Source organism: Lampetra fluviatilis, chromosome 17, assembly GCF_964198595.1.
Source record: "Lampetra fluviatilis chromosome 17, kcLamFluv1.1, whole genome shotgun sequence".
In the NCBI taxonomy this organism is placed as follows: Eukaryota; Metazoa; Chordata; class Hyperoartia; order Petromyzontiformes; family Petromyzontidae; genus Lampetra; species Lampetra fluviatilis.
The window spans coordinates 20,668-39,630 of NC_136291.1; the positions used below are offsets into that span (position 1 = coordinate 20,668).

Genomic DNA, 18,963 nt, shown 5'->3' on the forward strand with positions numbered 1-18,963 from the left:
CAATGCAGTTCGGTGAGCACTGGACAGACATGGTCGGATTTTGCAGTACCCGTCATGACGCCAGTAAAATAATTTTGTACACGCATCAGCTTGGTAATGTTTTTGCCAGATGTCCCGGAGAGTAGTGAGTTGGAATAATCGAGTCCTAACCCTATCCCTAACCCTACCCCTAACGCCTAACCTTAAACCCTAACCCTAATTGCGAAGCCTAACTCTAACCCAATTATGTCCAAAAACTGCATAGGTTAGTATGCCTATTTGTTTTTTAGCCAAAAAATGTTATGTCAATTTAATTTTTAGGACGTGAAAATGTCATCATGAAATATCAAACCTTTATAGTAATAATACAGCATACTAATGCTAATCAAAAAAGAGGAATTAACTTTTTCTTTGAAAAGTTTAGCTATGAAAATTCGCCCAATTTTGGCCAAAAATGGCATACGTGAGTGTGCCGATTTCTTTATGGGACCTGAAAATTTCATTGTGAAATTTCCCTCTTAATGTAATATATAGGCTACTCAGGCTAAACACAACCGAGGAATGTACGTTTGGTTTAAAAATACAGCTGTAAAAATGTGTCCAATTTTAGCCAAAAACGGCATAGTATGCCGATTTTCTTTTTTCACTTAAACATTTCATGGTGAAATTTCGCACTTTTTAACGCTATATATAGGATACTAAGGCTAAACACACGAGGATTGCACTTTTGTTGAAAAATAAAGCTGGAAAAATTTGGCCAATATTGGCCAAAAACGGGACGTGAACATTTCATCGTGAAATTTCCCACTTTTAATCTAATACATAGCATACTAAGGCTAAATACAATAGAGGAATGAACTATTGTCCAAAAATAAAGCTGTGAAAGTTGGGCTTATTTCGGCTAAAATCGGCACAGTATGCCGATTCATTTTTTTATATTCGAAAATTTAATGTATCAAATTCCCCACTTTTTTACGTAATATATAGGCTACTCAGGCTAAACACAACCAAGAAATGCACTTTTTGTTTAAAAATAAAACTAGAAAAATTGGGACAATTTTGCCAGTAACGGCATAGGTTAGTATGCTGATTTTTTTTATGGACGTGAAAATGTCATCGTGAAATGTCGCCAGCAGTGTGCTGGAGAGCCAAGCCACGACATCTACAAAGTGCTGCTCACAGCGAGTAGCAGCACCGGTGGAGGTCGTCACGGCACACGAGGGGGTGGGTGGCCAGCACCACGCTGGCCACCCACCCCCTCGTGTGACACCGCACCGGGTACTCGTTTGAGGCTGAGTCGACGTAGGGGAGGCTCAGGACCGGCTCAGAAAGTCGTCACTGGCGGTGTTGGCCACGAGCGGGAATGGAACTCGGCTGTTCGGTGCGGAGCGCAGCGCTCACCATGACACTGCCGCTCCCCTTCTGTCAACAAACTTGAACTCTGACCCCGCCCTCTGACGTCACCGCTCAGCGTGACCTCATCGGCGTCAAACGCCAGGGGGAGGTGCCTCGTTAGTGACGTCATGTCACTCACGCCCGACCACCGCGCTCTTGAGCGTGACGTCACATCCACTCAGCCGCTGCCGATACCTGTCCCAGTGCCAATCCTTATTTGGGCAAAGCCACGCCCGATACCTGGCGGCTCATTAACATAATTTATTCGTGAAAGCTGTCGCGAGTTGAGAGCCGCTCATTGTGGGAGGGGAGTGTCATCGTACCCCGCAAGTGACGTCATGTCACCTGCTGCCGCCTGACGTCACGAGGGACCAGGAAGTTGCCGCTCGGCCCGTGCACTGAAATCCGAGGTGAGAAATTCTCATCGTGGTTGTGGTGGTGGTTATATTCTTAGGTTTTTTCGGTAAAGTCACGTAGGTAAAACATTAAAATTAATAAAAATAAAATAAAAATCACGACGTTTCGGAGGCAACACAAGCTTCCGTCTTCAGGTGGAACCGTCACAGCCACGACAGCTGTATCTAGTAAATGAGAGATTGCAGGAGCTACCACTCCGTTTATATAATGGTTGGAGAGGGGGGGAAGGGCCAAGTACAGAATAAAAAGTGTGCTGTACTTGGCCCTTCCCCGAAACGTCGTGATTTTTATTTTATTTTACTTTTATTAATTTTAATGTTTTACCTACGTGACTTTACCGAAAAAAACTAAGAATATGAATCCTTGCAGTCACGAAAGCTTCAAATCTAGAAGTGGTGGTGGTTGTTGTGGTGGTGGTTGTGGTTGTTGTTTACCGAGGTAGAGCCTCGCTCTCTCTCTCGTAGGGATGTCAATTGAGTAGCAGCGAGCATGGAAGCGATGTCCAGGTTGGAACTTTACAACGCGGGGCCTTGCCTCCTGCCCTCGCCTGGTCGCGTTCGCTTCAATTCTCTCGCTTAAGTTGAATTTGTCTTCACCCGGCTCGCCACTTTGTAACTTTGTTTTACTTTAAACATTAACACAGTTTTTATTTTTACCAGGCCACGCCCGCTTGAGCTGCTGTACCGCTCTTGTTTTCACAAGAGACCTGCCAACAACAACAACAAGGTGAGGCTCGTCAACAGCGTGGCGGTGTTCACTCTGGACGCGTGGCGGTGTTCACTCTGGACGCGTGGCGGTGTTCACTCTGGACGCGTGGCGGTGTTCACTCTGGACGCGTGGCGGTGTTCACTCTGGACGCGTGGCGGTGTTCACTCTGGACGCGTGGCGGTGTTCACTCTAGACGCGTGGCGGTGTTCACTCTAGACGCGTGGTGGTGTTCACTCTAGACACATGGCGGTGTTCACTCTAGACGCGTGGCGGTGTTCACTCTAGACGCGTGGCGGTGTTCACTCTAGACGCGTGGTGGTGTTCACTCTAGAGGCGTGGTGGTGTTCACTCTAGACACATGGCGGTGTTCACTCTAGACGCGTGGTGGTATTCACTCTAGACGCGTGGCGGTGTTCACTCTAGACGCGTGGTGGTGTTCACTCTAGACGCGTGGCGGTGTTCACTCTAGATGCGTGGTGGTGTTCACTCTAGACACATGGCGGTATTCACTCTAGACGCGTGGCGGTGTTCACTCTGGACGCGTGGCGGTGTTCACTCTGGACGCGTGGCGGTGTTCACTCTGGACGCGTGGCGGTGTTCACTCTGGACGCGTGGCGGTGTTCACTCTAGACGCGTGGCGGTGTTCACTCTAGATGCGTGGCGGTGTTCACTCTAGACGCGTGGTGGTGTTCACTCTAGACGCGTGGTGGTGTTCACTCTAGACACATGGCGGTGTTCACTCTAGATGCGTGGCGGTGTTCACTCTGGACGCGTGGCGGTGTTCACTCTAGACACGTGGTGGTGTTCACTCTAGACGCGTGGCGGTGTTCACTCTAGACGCGTGGTGGTGTTCACTTTAGACGCGTGGTGGTGTTCACTCTAGACGCGTGGTGGTGTTCACTCTAGACGTGTGGTGGTGTTCACTCTAGACGCGTGGCGGTGTTCATTCTAGACACGTGGCGGTGTTCACTCTAGACGCGTGGCGGTGTTCACTCTGGACGCGTGGCGGTGTTCACTCTAGACGCGTGGCGGTGTTCACTCTAGACGCGTGGCGGTGTTCACTCTGGACGCGTGGTGGTGTTCACTCTAGATGTGTGGCGGTGTTCACTCTAGACGCGTGGCGGTGTTCACTCTAGACACGTGGCGGTGTTCGCTCTGGACGCGTGGTGGTGTTCACTCTAGACGCGTGGCGGTGTTCGCTCTAGACGTGTGGCGGTGTTCACTCTAGATACGTGGCGGTGTTCGCTCTAGACGCGTGGCGGTGTTCACTCTCTACATGTGGAGGGGAAACCCGGGGATCGGGAAGGAAATCCATGCGACCACGGGGAGAGAGAGAGACACGTAAACTACAAATATACAGCAGGCGTCAGGGTCGGGATCGAACCCACGACTTCCTGTATGCCAGGACAGGTAGTGAACATCTCACCACAGAGAGACACGCAGCCTCGGCTGTGTTGGTTGATCCTCAATAAATTACTTGGTGGAGTGAGGAAGCATTAATACTGAGCAGGTGAAGGTGGCAAGGCATGGGTCTGGACACACCACCACCTGTGAACCGTGACAGTGGTGGAGCCAGTGGGGGTGGGGTGGCACGTGCCCCCCCAACGATCCGATAGAAATCCCTAATTTCGATAGGATCATTGGGGTTTATTAGTCACTAGCTTCACTACCCGGCTTTGCCCGGGACTTGGATTCTTGTCTTGGATTAATTTAATATTCCCTCATAATTCACTGAAAAACCCTGAAAAAATTGATGCTTGCAAGAAGGAAGCCGAAACACTTCAATTTACCTAAATCGGATGTTTTCACTCAAGGAAATTCAACCTGAACCCACTGCTACGTCAGGTCGATTTTTGCCACTCGGGAAGGGAATGACGTGGCGTTCGCTTAGAAATTCCAGACAGCATAAGCTGTGAAAATTTCATGACGCCAGAGCTCAGCGTTGGAGAGTTTTTGCTGTTTCACACAAACAAACAGGTGTAAGTTCTGCTATATATTTAAGATGGCAGTTGTACCTGTTCTTCACACGGATTTGTATTGAAACTCTGAGAAGCCAATGACTTAATCGGCCAGGAGCGAAGCGCCACCTAAAATCTCCCGGCACGCTGTGAACAGCTGTAGAAGTACGGCGCGCGAAGAGCCATGTGGTAGGGGGGTAAGCATTGCAGAGCCCTTAGCTCAGGTGTGATGCGGGTTGATGCCACATACGTCATGGTCATTCCCCCCCCCCCCCCCCCCAAAATACAAAAGTCTATTTTTCTTTCCTGAAGGCATCAACACGTTCAGCGAGCGCGATGACGATCACACGCGTCGAATGAAAAGCAAGGGACAAGTCCTTTCTTACTAACAACTCCTTTCTCACTAACAACTCCTTACTTAATAACAACTCCTGTAATTTTTCATTGCTGGAGGGGTTTCCCCCCCCTACCTGAAAATCCTGGCTCCACCTCTGAGTGTGTGACAGTGTCAAGTTTGTATTTGCAGTAAAGTCTATTAACTCTATTGAGCACAGAGGTTATATCAAAACAGTAGTTTATTTTAGTTTTCCTCTGGAACTCTTCGTAAGAATGGAGTCAGGAAGTGATCACAGCACACACGTGCAGCAGCTGAAGTCGGAACTGCTCATCCCAGCAATCAAGGACATCTGTGCCTGGCTTCACACCTCTAAGTTGTGATTGAACATTAATTTATGCATTTGTGCATAACACAAATAGTATTTTTTTCAACACCCTTTGCTATGTCAGCTGAATTTAGCTTTCATAAACATTCATTTTGAAGCCAAACAGCTGAAATTGTGTGCTGAGTTTTGGGTTAGCGTTCATTTTGAAGATACGAGGGCTTCCAGGCATGTTTATGACCATTTGGCCTCTCATTGTGTGCCATAACAGCCCGTGTGATAAATTTGGGACACTTTTTTTTTACTATATCATAAATATATGAATAACTATAGACGTGTAAGTGACGTGTGACTGTGTATATGCATTCCTCTGTGCCTCGATACTGACGTGTAGATGGTGTGGATATTCTTCTTTTTCTGTCTGCAGCTGTCGCTGCCTCTGCAGAAGTGGTCTCATGGAGCAAAGGCACTCGGTGCAGCTTGGTGCAAAAAGGCATCAATGCGACCGGTGTGCATACAGCACGAACCGTCCTGAACATTTGACACGGCACCAGAGAACTCACACAGGAGAGAAACCCTTCAAGTGCAGTGTGTGTGGGAGGGCGTTTGCACATTCATCTGCTCTTGTAACACACCAGAGAACACACACGGGAGAGAAACCCTTCAAGTGCAGTGTGTGTGGGAAGGCGTTTGCACAGTCATCTGCTCTTATAAAACACCAGAGAACACACAATGGAGAGAAACCCTTCAAGTGCAGTGTGTGTGGGAAGGCGTTTGCACGTTCATCTACTCTTGTAGCACACCAGAGAACACACATGGGAGAGAAACCCTTCAAGTGCAGTGTGTGTGGGAAGGCGTTTGCACGTTCATCTACTCTTGTAACACACCAGGGAACACACATGGGAGAGAAACACTTCAAGTGCAGTGTGTGTGGGAAGGCGTTTGCACGTTCATCTACTCTTGTAACACACCAGAGAACACACACGGGAGAGAAACCCTTCAAGTGCAGTGTGTGTGGGAAGGCGTTTGCACAGTCATCTGCTCTTATAAAACACCAGAGAACACACAATGGAGAGAAACCCTTCAAGTGCAGTGTGTGTGGGAAGGCGTTTGCACGTTCATCTACTCTTGTAGCACACCAGAGAACACACAATGGAGAGAATCCCTTCAAGTGTAGTGTGTGTGGGAAGGCGTTTGCACGTTCATCTACTCTTGTAACACACCAGAGAACACACATGGGAGAGAAACCCTTCAATTGCAGTGTGTGTGGGAAGGCGTTTGCACAGTCATCTGCTCTTGTAGCACACCAGAGAACACACACGGGAGAAAAACCCTTCAAGTGCAGTGTGTGTGGGAAGGCGTTTGCATGGTCACCACATCTTCAAAGACACCAGAGAACACACAAGCATCAGAAGATCCACCAGGAGTGGAGGTTGAAATTAGCTTGTGAAAGTCAAAGTGCTGCAATGAGCCCATCGCTCATCAAACAAGAACCGGAAGAAAATCCCAGCTTGGACACTTTTAAAGGTAACGAGGTGAAATATGAAGAGGTGAATGTGAAATGTGAAGACGTGATGGTGAAGAGCAAAGAAGTGAAGGTAAAATGTGAAGATGAAGATTCAACTCCCAAATGGGACCTTCGCATCGATGGAGGCAACGTGAAGCAGGAGGAGAATTCTGACTGTGAGGCAGAGCGAGGCGACTCCCAGCAGTTTGTGGAAGTGGAGGTGTGGGTGGACTTCCTCCGAGACAATACAAAGTCAAATGGAGACCCGGGAGATGCGTAAGCCTTTGACCAGTGGTTCTTAACCTGGGTTCGATCGAACCCCAGGGGTTCGGTGAGTCAGTCTCAGGGGTTCGGCGGAGGTTAAGACACACACCTGACTCATGATTGTGCACCAGTAAAACATGTACCTATGTTTTGAATTTGAAAAAATATTTTATTTGTCCAATTAAGAAGGGTTCTGTGAATGCGCATATGAAACTGGTGGGGTTCAGTACCTCCAACAAGGTTAAGAACCACTGCCTTAGATGATGCCGCTCCAATAGATGCACCTTTGTCACAGGCCTCTAATGACAAGAATGTGAAGTTGAACACTCAGTTCCTAGGTTCAACCTGCAGGGTAAGAGCGGCCAGTCTTTGTGGACCTGTGTGTTGGGTAGACCTCTAACCAGGAGCGAATGCCAATAAGCTCCCAAGCATTCAATGTTATCAATTGCATTTATATTGTGCTTGCTTAATTGCCTCGGCAATTCGTAGTTTTGTATCGTTTCTCGTCTCAAACACTCGAAGAGCATCCCAAGTAGCAGCTGCCCCTGTGGACAAGTATTCAATGCGTGGTGACGTCTGCTATCTGGTGGACATGTGCAGTGTAGGCCAACACAGCACGCCAGCAGTTGCCGCTGTCAGGCGTCACCCCCTAGTTGTGAGTCGCTGCTGCTGCGGCGGCGGCGTTCTGGCGTTTGTCCCAAGCGGGTTCCTGCAATGAAGCCGTGAAGACACCTAACAGTTCCACTGCTACAATTAGCGCGCTGAGGCGCTGCAGTTGCACTATGTGGCCACACGGTGGCGCTACAGCCACCATGTTGGTTAAGTTATTTCAGAGAATTTTGCATTTTAATCTAATACATGGCATACTAAGGATAAATACAATAGAGGAATTAACTTTCGTCCAAAAATAAAGCTGTCAAGTTTGGCTTATTGAGCCTAAAAACGGTATAGTATGCCGATTAACTTTTTATATTCGAAAATTTCATGCATGAAATTCCCCACTTTTTAACGTAATATATGGGCTACTCAGGCTAAACACAACCAAGGAATGCACTTTTAGTTGCAAAAAAAGCTAAAAAAAATTGGATCGATTTTGCCCAAAAACGGCCTAGGTTAGTATGGCGATTTTCCTTTTATGGACGTGAAAATGTCAAAGTGAAATGTCGCCAGCGGTGTGCTGGAGAGCCAAGCCACGACATCTACAAAGTGGTGCTCACAGCGAGTAGCAGCACCGATGGAGGTCGTCACGGCACACGAGGGGGTGGGTGGCCAGCACCACGCCCGGCCGCCTTTGTCTCCCCAGTGCGAGCGATGTTGACACACCGCACCGGGGACTCGTTTGAGGCCGTTTCGACACTGCTGCTCCCCTTCTGTCAACAAACTTGAACTCTGACCCCGCTCTCTGACGTCACCGCTCAGCGTGACCTCATCGGCATCAAACGCCAGGGGGAGGTGTACCCAGCAAGTGACGTCATGTCACCTGCTGCCGCGTGACGTCGCGAGGGACCAGGAAGTTGCCGCTCCGCCCGTGATCTGCAATCCGAGGTGAGAAATTATCATCGCGGTTGGTGGTGGTTGTGGTGATTGTTGTGGTGGTGGTAGTTGTGGTGGTGGTTGTTGTGGTGGTGGTGGTTGTGGCGGTGGTGGTTGTGGTGTACCGAGGTAGAGCCTCGCTCTCTCGTCGGGATGTTATTTGAGTAGCAGCGAGCATGGAAGCGATGTCCACGTTGGAACTTTACAACGCGAGGCCTTGCCTCCTGCCCTCGCCTGGTCGCGTTTGCTTCAATTCTCTCGCTTAAATTTCGATTTAAAGCTTTCGTGACTGCAGGGATTCATCTTCTTGGTTTTTTCGGTAAAGTCACGTCTGAATGAAACACCCCAGGGTCTTCCCGACAGACCTGGTCTTCACCTGAGGACGGCTGCTTGCGTTGTGGCCGAAACGTAGTGAGAATTGTATTTTATTATGTTTTATTTTTATTATTTCCCTTCTACGTGACTTTACTGAAAGAACCAAGAAGATTCTCTCGCTTAGTTTTGCAATCTGTGGAAGAACGTAATCAGCCAGGCGATGCGTTAGTTGTGTGTTGACCGACTCTCTGTTGCATTGCATTTCAAATTTTATTAAGTTTGTTTGATTAAGTGTCTCTCTGTGCAGTCACCAAACCTCCAAATCTCTCATTGACACAAGGCCGTAATTATAACATGTTATAATAATGTTATAATAATTATATGTTATAATAAGTATAATAATCAATTATGCCCCTCCAATATGTTGCTGTAAAAATATTTGTAAATAATAATTGCGATGCTCTGTTAATAAAAACAACAATTTGCTAAACCTTGGCCACGAAATCTGGACTTGTTTTCATATAACAATACATAGATTCCTGTTTACATGATTGCGTTGTACTTTGTTAATTCCTAATCTCTGCCATTACATACTATAAAACAAGAAAAGGTAAAAAAGAAAAAACAGCAATGTAATACAATACACTATTAGACATTATTGTATCAAATAAAACAAAGTCCATCCCATGTGCTAGTGAACTTTGAAAAATATTTTAGGGAGGAAATGGCAGGAAATTAGTTTTCTAATTTAGATATTTTTCTGGGGGGGGGGGGGGGGGGCAGACCCGTGGAAGATTTGGTCCCCCCCAATGTTGACTCCATGGCTACGGCCTTGCATTGACGTGCTAGTTTCTCTACCCCCCCCCCCTCTCTCTATTTAAGGCCTCAACACAGAGGCGTTGTTTCTCTGTGTGCCTATGTGTGTCTCTCTCTGTGTGTGTCTCTGTGTCATCTCTCTCTGTGTGTCTATGTGTGTCTCTCTCTCTCTGTGTGTCTCTGTGTCATCTCTCTCTGTGTGTCTATGTGTGTCTCTCTCTCTCTCTGTGTGTCTCTGTGTCATCTCTCTCTGTGTGTCTATATGTGTCTCTCTCTGTGTGTCTTTGTGTCATCTCTCTCTGCTTATGTGTCTGTCTGTGTCTCCGTGTCTCTCTCTCAAATTGAGCAATCTTTGGAAGAACATTATCAACCAGGTAGGGTGTTGACTGCTATGTTAGCTGACTCTAAGTTTAATAGGTTTTTTTCTCTTTCATTTGTACCTGATGATGATTGCTTGTGTTGCAGTTGAAACGTCGTATGCTATTATATAATGTATTTATTTATTCTACGTGACTTTACCGAAAGAACCAAAGAGTATCTTGCTTAAGTTTTAATTTCCCTTCACCTGGCTCGCTACTTTGTAACTTGTTTTGTTTTAAATATTCACACAGTTTTTTTTCATTTTTTACCAGGCCACTCCCGCTTGAGCTGCTGTACCGCTCTTGTTTTCAGAAGCGACCTGCCCACAACAACAATAACAACAAGGTGAGGCTCGTCAACAGCGTGGTGGTGTTCACTCTAGACACCTGGCGATGTTCGCTCTAGATGCGTGGCGGTGTTCACTCTAGACGTGTGGCGGTGTTCACTCTAGACGCGTGGCGGTGTTCACTCTAGACGCGTGGCGGTGTTCACTCTCTACATGTGGAGGGGTAACCCGAGGATCGGGAAGGAAATCCACGCGACCACCGGGAGAGAGAGAGAGACACGTAAACTACAAATATACAGCAGGCGTCAGGGTCGGGATCGAACCCACGACTTACTGTATGCCAGGACAGGTAGTTAACATCTCACCACAGAGAGACACGCAGCCTCGGCTGTGTTGGTTGATCCTCAATGAATTACTTGGTGGAGTGAGGAAGCATTAATACTGAGCAGGTGAAGGTGGCCAGGCGTGGGTCTGGACACACCACCACCTGTGAACCATGCCAGTGTGTGACAGTGGTGGAGCCAGTGGGGGTGGGGTGGCACGTGCCCCCCCAACGATCCGATAGAAATCCGTAATTTTGATAGGATCATTGGGGTTTATTAGTAACTAGCTTCACTACCCGGCTTTGCCCGGGACTTGGATTCTTGTCCTGGATTAATTTAATATTCCCTCATAATTCAATGAAAAACCCTGAAAAAATTGATGCTTGCAAGAAAGAAGCCGAAACACTTCAATTTACCTAAATCGGATGTTTTCACTCAAGGAAATTCAACCTGAACCCACTGCTACGTCAGGTCGATTTTTGCCACTCGGGAAGGGAATGACGCGGCGTTCGCTTAGAAATTCCAGACAGCATAAGCTGTGAAAATTTCATGACGCCAGGTGTAAGTTCTGCTTTATATTTAAGATGGCAGTTGTACCCGTTCTTCACACGGATTTGTATTGAAACTCCGAGAAGCCATTGACTTTATCGGCCAGGAGCGAAGCGCCACCTAAAATCTCCCGGCACGCTGTGAACAGCTGTAGAAGTACGGCGCGCGAAGAGCCATGTGGTAGGGGGGTAAGCATTGCAGAGCGCTTAGCTCAGGTGTGATGCGGGTTGATGTCACATACGTCATGGTCATTTCCCCCCCCCCCCCCCCCCCAAAATACAAAAGTCTATTTTTCATTCCTTGAAGGCATCAACACGTTCAGCGAGCGCGATGACAATCACACGCGTCGAATGAAAAGCAAGGGACAAGTCCTTTCTCACTAACAACTCCTTTCTTACTAACAACTCCTTTCTCACTAACAACTCCTTACTTAACAACTCCTGAAATTTTTCATTGCTGGAGGGGTTTCCCCCCCCCCTACCTGAAAATCCTGGCTCCACCTCTGAGTGTGTGACAGTGTAAAGTTTGTATTTGCAGTAAAGTCTATTAACTCTATTGAGCACAGAGGTTATATCAAAACAGTAGTTTATTTTAGTTTTCCTCTGGAACTCTGTAAGAATGGAGTCAGGAAGTGATCACAGCACACACGTGCAGCAGCTGAAGTCGGAACTGCTCATCCCAGCAATCAAGGACATCTGTGCCTGGCTTCACACCTCTAAGTTGCGATTGAACATTAATTTATGCATTTGTGCATGACACAAATAGTATTATTTTCAACACCCTTTGCTCTGTCAGCTGAATTTAGCTTTCATAAACATTTATTTAGAAGCCAGACAGTTGAAATTGTGTGCTGAGTTTTGGGTTAACGTTCATTTTGAAGATACTTGGGCTTCCAGGCATGTTTATGACCATTTGCCCTCTCATTTTGTGCCATAACAGCCCGTGTGATGAATTTGGGACGCTTTTTCACTATATCATGAATATATGAATAGGTACAGACGTGTAAGGCACGTGTTACTGTGTATATGCATTCCTCTGTGCCTCGATACTGATGTGTAGATGGTGTGGATATTCTTTGTTTCTGTCTGCAGCTGTCGCTGCCTCTGCAGAAGTGGTCTGATGGAGCAAAGGCACTCGGCGCGGCTCGGTGCAAAAAGGCAACAATGCGACCGGTGTGCATACAGCACGGATCGTCCTGAACATTTTACAAAACACCAGAGAACTCGCACAGGAGAGAAACCCTTCAAGTGCAGTGTATGTGGGAAGGCATTTTCACATTCATCTACTCTTGTAATACACCAGAGAACACACACAGGAGAGAAACCCTTCAAGTGCAGTGTGTGTGGAAAGGCGTTTGCACGTTCATCTACTCTTGTAATACACCAGAGAACACACACGGGAGAGAAACCCTTCAAGTGCACTGTGTGTGAAAAGGCATTTTCAGATTCATCAACTCTTCATGTACACCAGAGAACACACACAGGAGAGAAACCCTTCAAGTGCAGTGTGTGTGGGAAGGCGTTTCCACAGTCATCTGCTCTTGTAACACACCAGAGAACACACACGGGAGAGAAACCCTTCAAGTGCAGTGTGTGTGGGAAGGCGTTTGCACAGTCATCTGCTCTTGTAGTACACCAGAGAACACACACGGGAGAGAAACCCTTCAAGTGCAGTGTGTGTGGGAAGGCGTTTGCACGTTCATCTACTCTTGTAGAACACCAGAGAACACACACGGGAGAAAAACCCTTCAAGTGCAGTGTGTGTGGGAAGACGTTTGCAGAGTCATCTACTCTTGTAATACACCAGAGAACACACAGGGGAGAGAAACCCTTCAAGTGCAGTGTCTGTGGGAAAGCGTTTGCACATTCCACGTCTCTTATAACACACCAGAGAGCACACACGGGAGAGAAACCCTTCAAGTGCAGTGTGTGTGGGAAGTCGTTTATAAATGCATCTTCTCTTATAGCACACCAGAGAACACACACGGGAGAGAAACCCTTCAAGTGCATTCCGTGCGGGAAGGCGTTTGCTCAGTCAGCACATCTTCAAAGACACCAGAGAACACACAAGCATCAGAAGATCCACCAGGAGTGGAGTGTGAAATCAGCTTGTGAAAGTCAAAGTGCCTCAATGAGCCCATCCCTCATCAAACAAGAACTGGAAGAAAATCCCAGCTTGGACACTTTCAAAGAAATCAAGGTGAGATATGAAGAGGTGAAGGTGAAATGTGAAGATGTGATGGTGAAGAGCGAAGATGTGAAGGTAAAATGTGAAGATGAAGATTCAACTCCGAAATGGGACCTTCGCATCGATGGAGGCAACGTGAAGCAGGAGGAGAATTCTGACTGTGAGGCAGAGCGAGGCAACTCCCAGCAGTTTGTGGAAGTGGAGGTGTGGGTGGACTTCCTCCGAGACAATACAAAGTCAAATGGAGACCCGGTAGATGTGTAAGCCTGAGACGATGTCGCTCCAATAGATGCACCTTTGTCACAGGCCTTTAATGACAATAATATGAAGTTAAACACTCGGTTCCTAGGTTCAACCTGCAGGGTAAGAGCGCCCAGTTTTTGTGGACCTGTGTGCTGGGTAGACCTCTAACCAGGAGCTAGAGCCAATAAGCTCCCAAGCATTCACTATGTTATCATAATTGCATTTATATGGTGCTTGCTTAATTGCCTCGGCAACTCGGAGTTTTGTATCGTATCTCGTCTCAAACACTCCAAGAGCATCCCCAAGTAGCAGCTGCTCCTGTGTGGTACAAGGTAGTGGCCCTGCACCGGCATGCATGTGGACAAGAGCCTGTGAGTAGGGGGGCGATGGTTGATGTGGCATCTCAGTTGTGGAGTTTGTAGGTAATGTTTAGAATTTGCTCAATTTTGACCCAGACGCCAGCATGCAATGGCCGACTCGTTTTGAATGACACAATAGTATGTTGTACATACACTATTAAGCAGACAGTGTTTTTTGTTTATCTTGTTAATACGATGTAACCTGATGCAGCATATTTCAATGCAGTAATTTAACTTCGTAAAAATGATTGTCAATAATTTAGAATGAATACTTGTCCGATTGTGTGCATACATGTAACATTTTGTCTACAAGGGTCAAACATTGATTAAGTGATGTTAGGACAAAGTGTGTGTTTTTGGAGTAATGTTGTATGTGTCGGGTTATTAAATTTTGATGAAAATAATAAAAATTTATAATTGTCCGAAAAACGCGCAAATCGCATTAATTATGTTAATGTGTGAGTTAATATGCATAAATTATGATAATGTGAGTAATTATATGCATGAATTATGATAACCACGGAGATAATCGTAGTAATTTATGCGGATGCTTGCGATTATGTTAATGTGTGCAGTTATGATAATTAGGCTCAGCTTCGTTTATCCAGAGTTGTCAATCAGGATAACACGATTATCATCGATTAAACGTTTACCGATTATCCTAGTGTGTGTTATGATATTTAGGTCACCAGTTTCAGATCTCATCACAGGATACAGTACTCAAGAACAAGACAGTTTTGCATGGACTTGGAAGGAACACTCGATATGCTTTTGTGATAACAATTTTATTCTAACAAGCATGTGACATTCTATCATGCAGGTCAAACATGCGTCAATAATTCATGAGCAAGATTATTCAATGAACTAATATGAATGACTAAAATTTTACTTCTTCATTTGCGAGACTATGCATTTACTAAATTGAATAACTCAAAACTCTTATGCATTTGCGATATTGTGCATTTAACGAACTGAATGGCTAAAACCCTCCTAACAACCAGGCATCTCATTAGTTCGTTTTTTGTATCGATCACAATCGGTGACTGGCCGAGTTTGAAACAAGCATGACACACTTCATTTTGCGGTAATAAAAAGCACTTATTGTATTCCAGAGGCGAAAGTATATGTCAATAGATTCATCGGCAAGTATAAAATCCTTTTAACCGAATGTTTGATATAATGGTGGGTGAGGGCGCGTGTGTGGGAGAGCGAATCTGGCTCTGTTTTAATTAATTCTTCGGCGAGGCTCTGACAAAGAAACCGGTTTGACAAGATTTTCTCTGTGTTTCCTTGAGTCTGGATGTGGGGAGCGATACGACCTCTATCCGTGCGAGCTGCAGCCGAGACTTTCTCCGCTGTGAGGTGAGCGGCGGCGCTCGTTCAGAAGACTTTGACTCTTTTTCTCCACGGCGGGATGACGAGTCGGTTTTGGTGGATGCTGGTCGATCTGGGTGTCACTCGTTGTCGCTCGGTGGCGCTCGGTGGCGCTCGGTGGCGCTCGGTGGCGCTCGGTGGCGCTCGGAAGACTTTGACTCTCTTTCTCCACTGCGGGATGACAAGTCGGTTTTGGTTGATCTGGGTGTGTATTAGACACACGGCGCATTCAACAGCGCTGTCCTCCTCACAGCCGTTTGACCAGGTTTTCTCCACTGCTTCGCGCTCTCTGCTTTGCTCGCTTGGCGATCTCCGCCTTTCCTGCGGGTTGTTCACTGGTCGTCACTCTGACGAAGAGCGATGCTTCGTTCGTGGCAGGGTGGACGTTGGCGTCTTTGTTGGCTTCACTCGCAGCTCGGCGACTCAGGGTAGCGATTCTTCTCAGGTGGTGCAGACCTCGGCTTGTAGCGGCACGTCGCTAACCCGCGAACCTCGTCATTCTGGATGACGAAAACTTCTTGACGATCTGTGGTGGAGTCGAAGCCCTGGCGACGAGATGGGGCTCAGAGCCCTGGCGATCTGTGGTGGGGCCCGTGGCCCGGATGATCTGATGGGGCCAGAGGCCCTGACGATCTGAGTTGAATGGATTTTCCTTCGACTTATATTGAGAAAATCCACTCAGTTTCCCGAGTTGTTCAAAGTCTGTCATAAAACCTTCCTGTGGGTGGGACCATCTGCATCCGTGTGTGTGTGTGTGTGTCGTGTGCGTGTCCGTCCGTGTGTTTCGCGTGCGTGTTTGTCCATGTGTTTATTAGCTTTGAAGACACAGCTGTGTGTCGTTCTGGAAGGGGGTGGGGTGGGGGCCTCGTGACGGCACCACCGAAGTTATCCATTAGCCAGACCGATGGTTCGCGTCGAGTTATATATATAAAATAAATATTCGAATCCATGTTTTTGTTACTGAATAATATTTGTCGCGAAAACCTACGCGTTAAGCGAGCTTAATTATTCCCTCCCTTGCTCGGGATCATATCTTTTGTCTCACACAGCTTAAGTTGTTTTGGTTTGGAAGTTGAAATGTGACTTATTTCCATTTGAAATGTGACTTATTTCCATTATGCCTCAGTTATGCCGAAACCGTGTTCCCGATGTTTCATCGTGACCCGATCTCTCATGGAAATGTTATTTCCTTGCGTGTGCAATTTTTGCTGTCCGTGTTGTGGGAAGACAAAGACGGTTGTTTCCACGGTGGAAGCACCCGGCGCATGCGCTTATTTATTTATTTCCGAGAGCGTGTTAATTTCCTTTGAGCCATTGCCCCCTTTATGGGTGTCATTTCCTCGCTTTTGTGCCTGCGTGTGGAGATCCTCTCGGAAAGACAAAGACGGTCGTGTTGCTCGCTTCCCATGGGTGTTGTGTTTGGTTAATTTTGAGAGCGTTATCCGCCCTTGATTCCTCTTCTTCTTTAATTCCGTACTTATTATTTGACTTCGTGATTATTTAATTTGGTATCCCGTCTAGGAATTTTGTTTTGGGGTGACTCAAGTCATAATTATTCTTTGGTGCTTCGGCCCGGCCGCGTAGAAATTATTTAAGGTAAGTAATGTCCGCATTTAATTAACAATTGATGAATCGCGACTCTGGTGTAGACTGTAGTCTGTTTTCCAATTGGAGTAAGGATGGATACTGTTTGCTTACTCTTCATGGCTAAGTTGGTAGTTGTTTATCTAACATGGTTCAAAACCCGTCTGTGTTTTTTTATCGTCAATGTTGTTTCCTTTGTTAAGAATATAATTATATATTCCTCCGTGGTGCCCGGCCCTGCAAGGTTTTTTTTCGAGAGGGTGTCATTCCAACCCCCCGCCTGCCATTCCCCCCTCCCTTGTTCCTCCTGTGTGAAATTCGGGGAGTTTTTATGATCTTGATTACCCTTCTTTCATGCCCTCTTTCCTTTGAAATGAGGTGTGCGCACATCTGTGGGAGTGTGGGGGCGTGTCCGTTCTCACGTTGCCCCGTGTCTATTAAAAAAAACGATATTTTATATGTTGGCAGAATAATTCTAAAAAAAAAATATTAACAAAAATTAAAAAGGGGGTATATACACAACAGTAACCTGTACAGATCACTCAGGTGAGACTCATTGTTCTTGTGATACAGGTCAAAGGGTACTTTTGTGGTTTCAGGAAGCATCTCCCTCTGGAGCAACTCATTGTCTTTGAAATAGGGAGCACACTCGGATCATTCATCAGTTACAAGGCAAACCACTTAAAAGTTACACGTAGAGGAGATACATTCTCAACAACACGAATTATAATTTTGCATTACGTGTTGACACAAATTTTGTCTAACTAGGACTAGAAATGCGCCTTACTGATTAACGTCTGGATGTCCGTTACTATCAGTTGAAACAAGCCCGGCTGCTGTTGAGACGCTGTGCCCCAATAAGGGTCCACAGGTGGCTTGCACTGAATCAATGACGCGCTCCCAGAAGTCTGTTGCTATTTATAGTTTGTGTAAAACATTCATTTGTTTCGTGGAGAGATCGATAAATGAAAGATGTCGTGTCTGCTGATCTGCTTCATAGCAAGGAGGTAATTCTAAGAGCCTATTTGAAATGCATTTTTGGTATAGATTTGTATTCGGTTACAAGGCAGAGCACATCTAGTAGATACATTCTCCACAACAACACTCATTCGAATTTTGCTTGACGTCTTATATGTTGGCGAACTAGGACAAGAAATGGTCCTTGCCGATTAACGTCTGGATGTTGACAACCATGGGGTTGAAGCAAGCCTGATTGCCTGCAGCCCTCTCACAACCATTTACGGCCTTGGGCCAGGAAAGTCACGAAGAAAATTGCACACGAACGACGCATCCACGCAAACTCCCGATTCTCCGTTTTGAAGTTTTAAAATGAAACAACTTTGAATTGTATTATGTTTTGAATTTTATGATTGTATTTCTTCATTAAAAGCTTATATCATTTTACATCTGGAAGACTTAATTGAAAACGACATTTCGTGTGAATTTTCTCTCGTCGTTAAGTAGATGGCCTTGCCGGGGATTCGGTTCGATGCGGACTTTCACCTGGTTGGGATCGCGGGATTGAGATGAGGCGACACAGAGCTGGCCGTGCCAGAAGACCGCCGTCTGCAGATCGATTCCAACGTGGTCGAACGTCTGTCCCTGCGCCTCCGTCGCTCATGCAGGAGGCGCGTAGGGTTATAGCGCCCCCTGCATGAAAACGACGGAAAGTGCAGCATTCATCACAGATTAATTCTAGATTTGAAGCTTTCGTGACTGCAAGGATTCATATTCTTAGTTCTTTCTGTAAAGTCACGTAGGTAAAAAATGAAATCAAAATTAAGAATTTTAAGAAAGAACTAAGAATACAGATAGATAAAGTTGTGCGCTTATATAAAAGAGCATTGCCAGTGGGTTTTCAAAGTACCTTCGTGTTGCAGAAATCAATTTCGCGTGAGCCCACCGCATGACAACAATGCTCAGCTGTAGCTCACGTGACTTCTGCCGCGACAATGTCTGGATGTTTTCGCCTGAGGACGACCGCTCGTGTTGCGATCGAAACTTCGTAATTTATTTATTTTACCTACGTGACTTTACCGAAAGAACCAAAGAGTATGAAAGACGTCTTGTCTGCTGATGTTGTTCATGTCCGTGTACATCGATATCCCACATGGCTTACACTACACACCACACACAATGAAATAAAT

General features: G+C 46.3%; 1 protein-coding gene across 2 annotated transcripts; it reads left to right on the plus strand.

Moving 5' to 3' along the window:
• The first annotated feature begins 1,748 nt into the window (after positions 1 to 1,748).
• Positions 1,749 to 14,298, plus strand: LOC144936765 (uncharacterized). Of its 2 annotated transcripts, XM_078863883.1 has the most exons (4): positions 1,749 to 1,784; positions 2,451 to 2,517; positions 5,544 to 6,474; positions 12,336 to 14,298. In XM_078863883.1, the coding sequence occupies exons 3-4, from the start codon at positions 5,572 to 5,574 to the stop codon at positions 13,518 to 13,520; spliced, it is 2,088 nt and encodes a 695-aa protein (XP_078720009.1). In that variant the 5' UTR covers positions 1,749 to 1,784; positions 2,451 to 2,517; positions 5,544 to 5,571; the 3' UTR covers positions 13,521 to 14,298. The 2 variants fall into 2 exon arrangements, with proteins under 2 accessions (XP_078720009.1, XP_078720008.1); XM_078863882.1 differs by lacking the exons at positions 1,749 to 1,784; positions 2,451 to 2,517; positions 5,544 to 6,474 and adding exons at positions 6,906 to 8,432; positions 10,184 to 10,256 and having other exon boundaries at positions 12,161 to 14,297.
• The last annotated feature ends 4,665 nt before the right edge of the window (positions 14,299 to 18,963 follow it).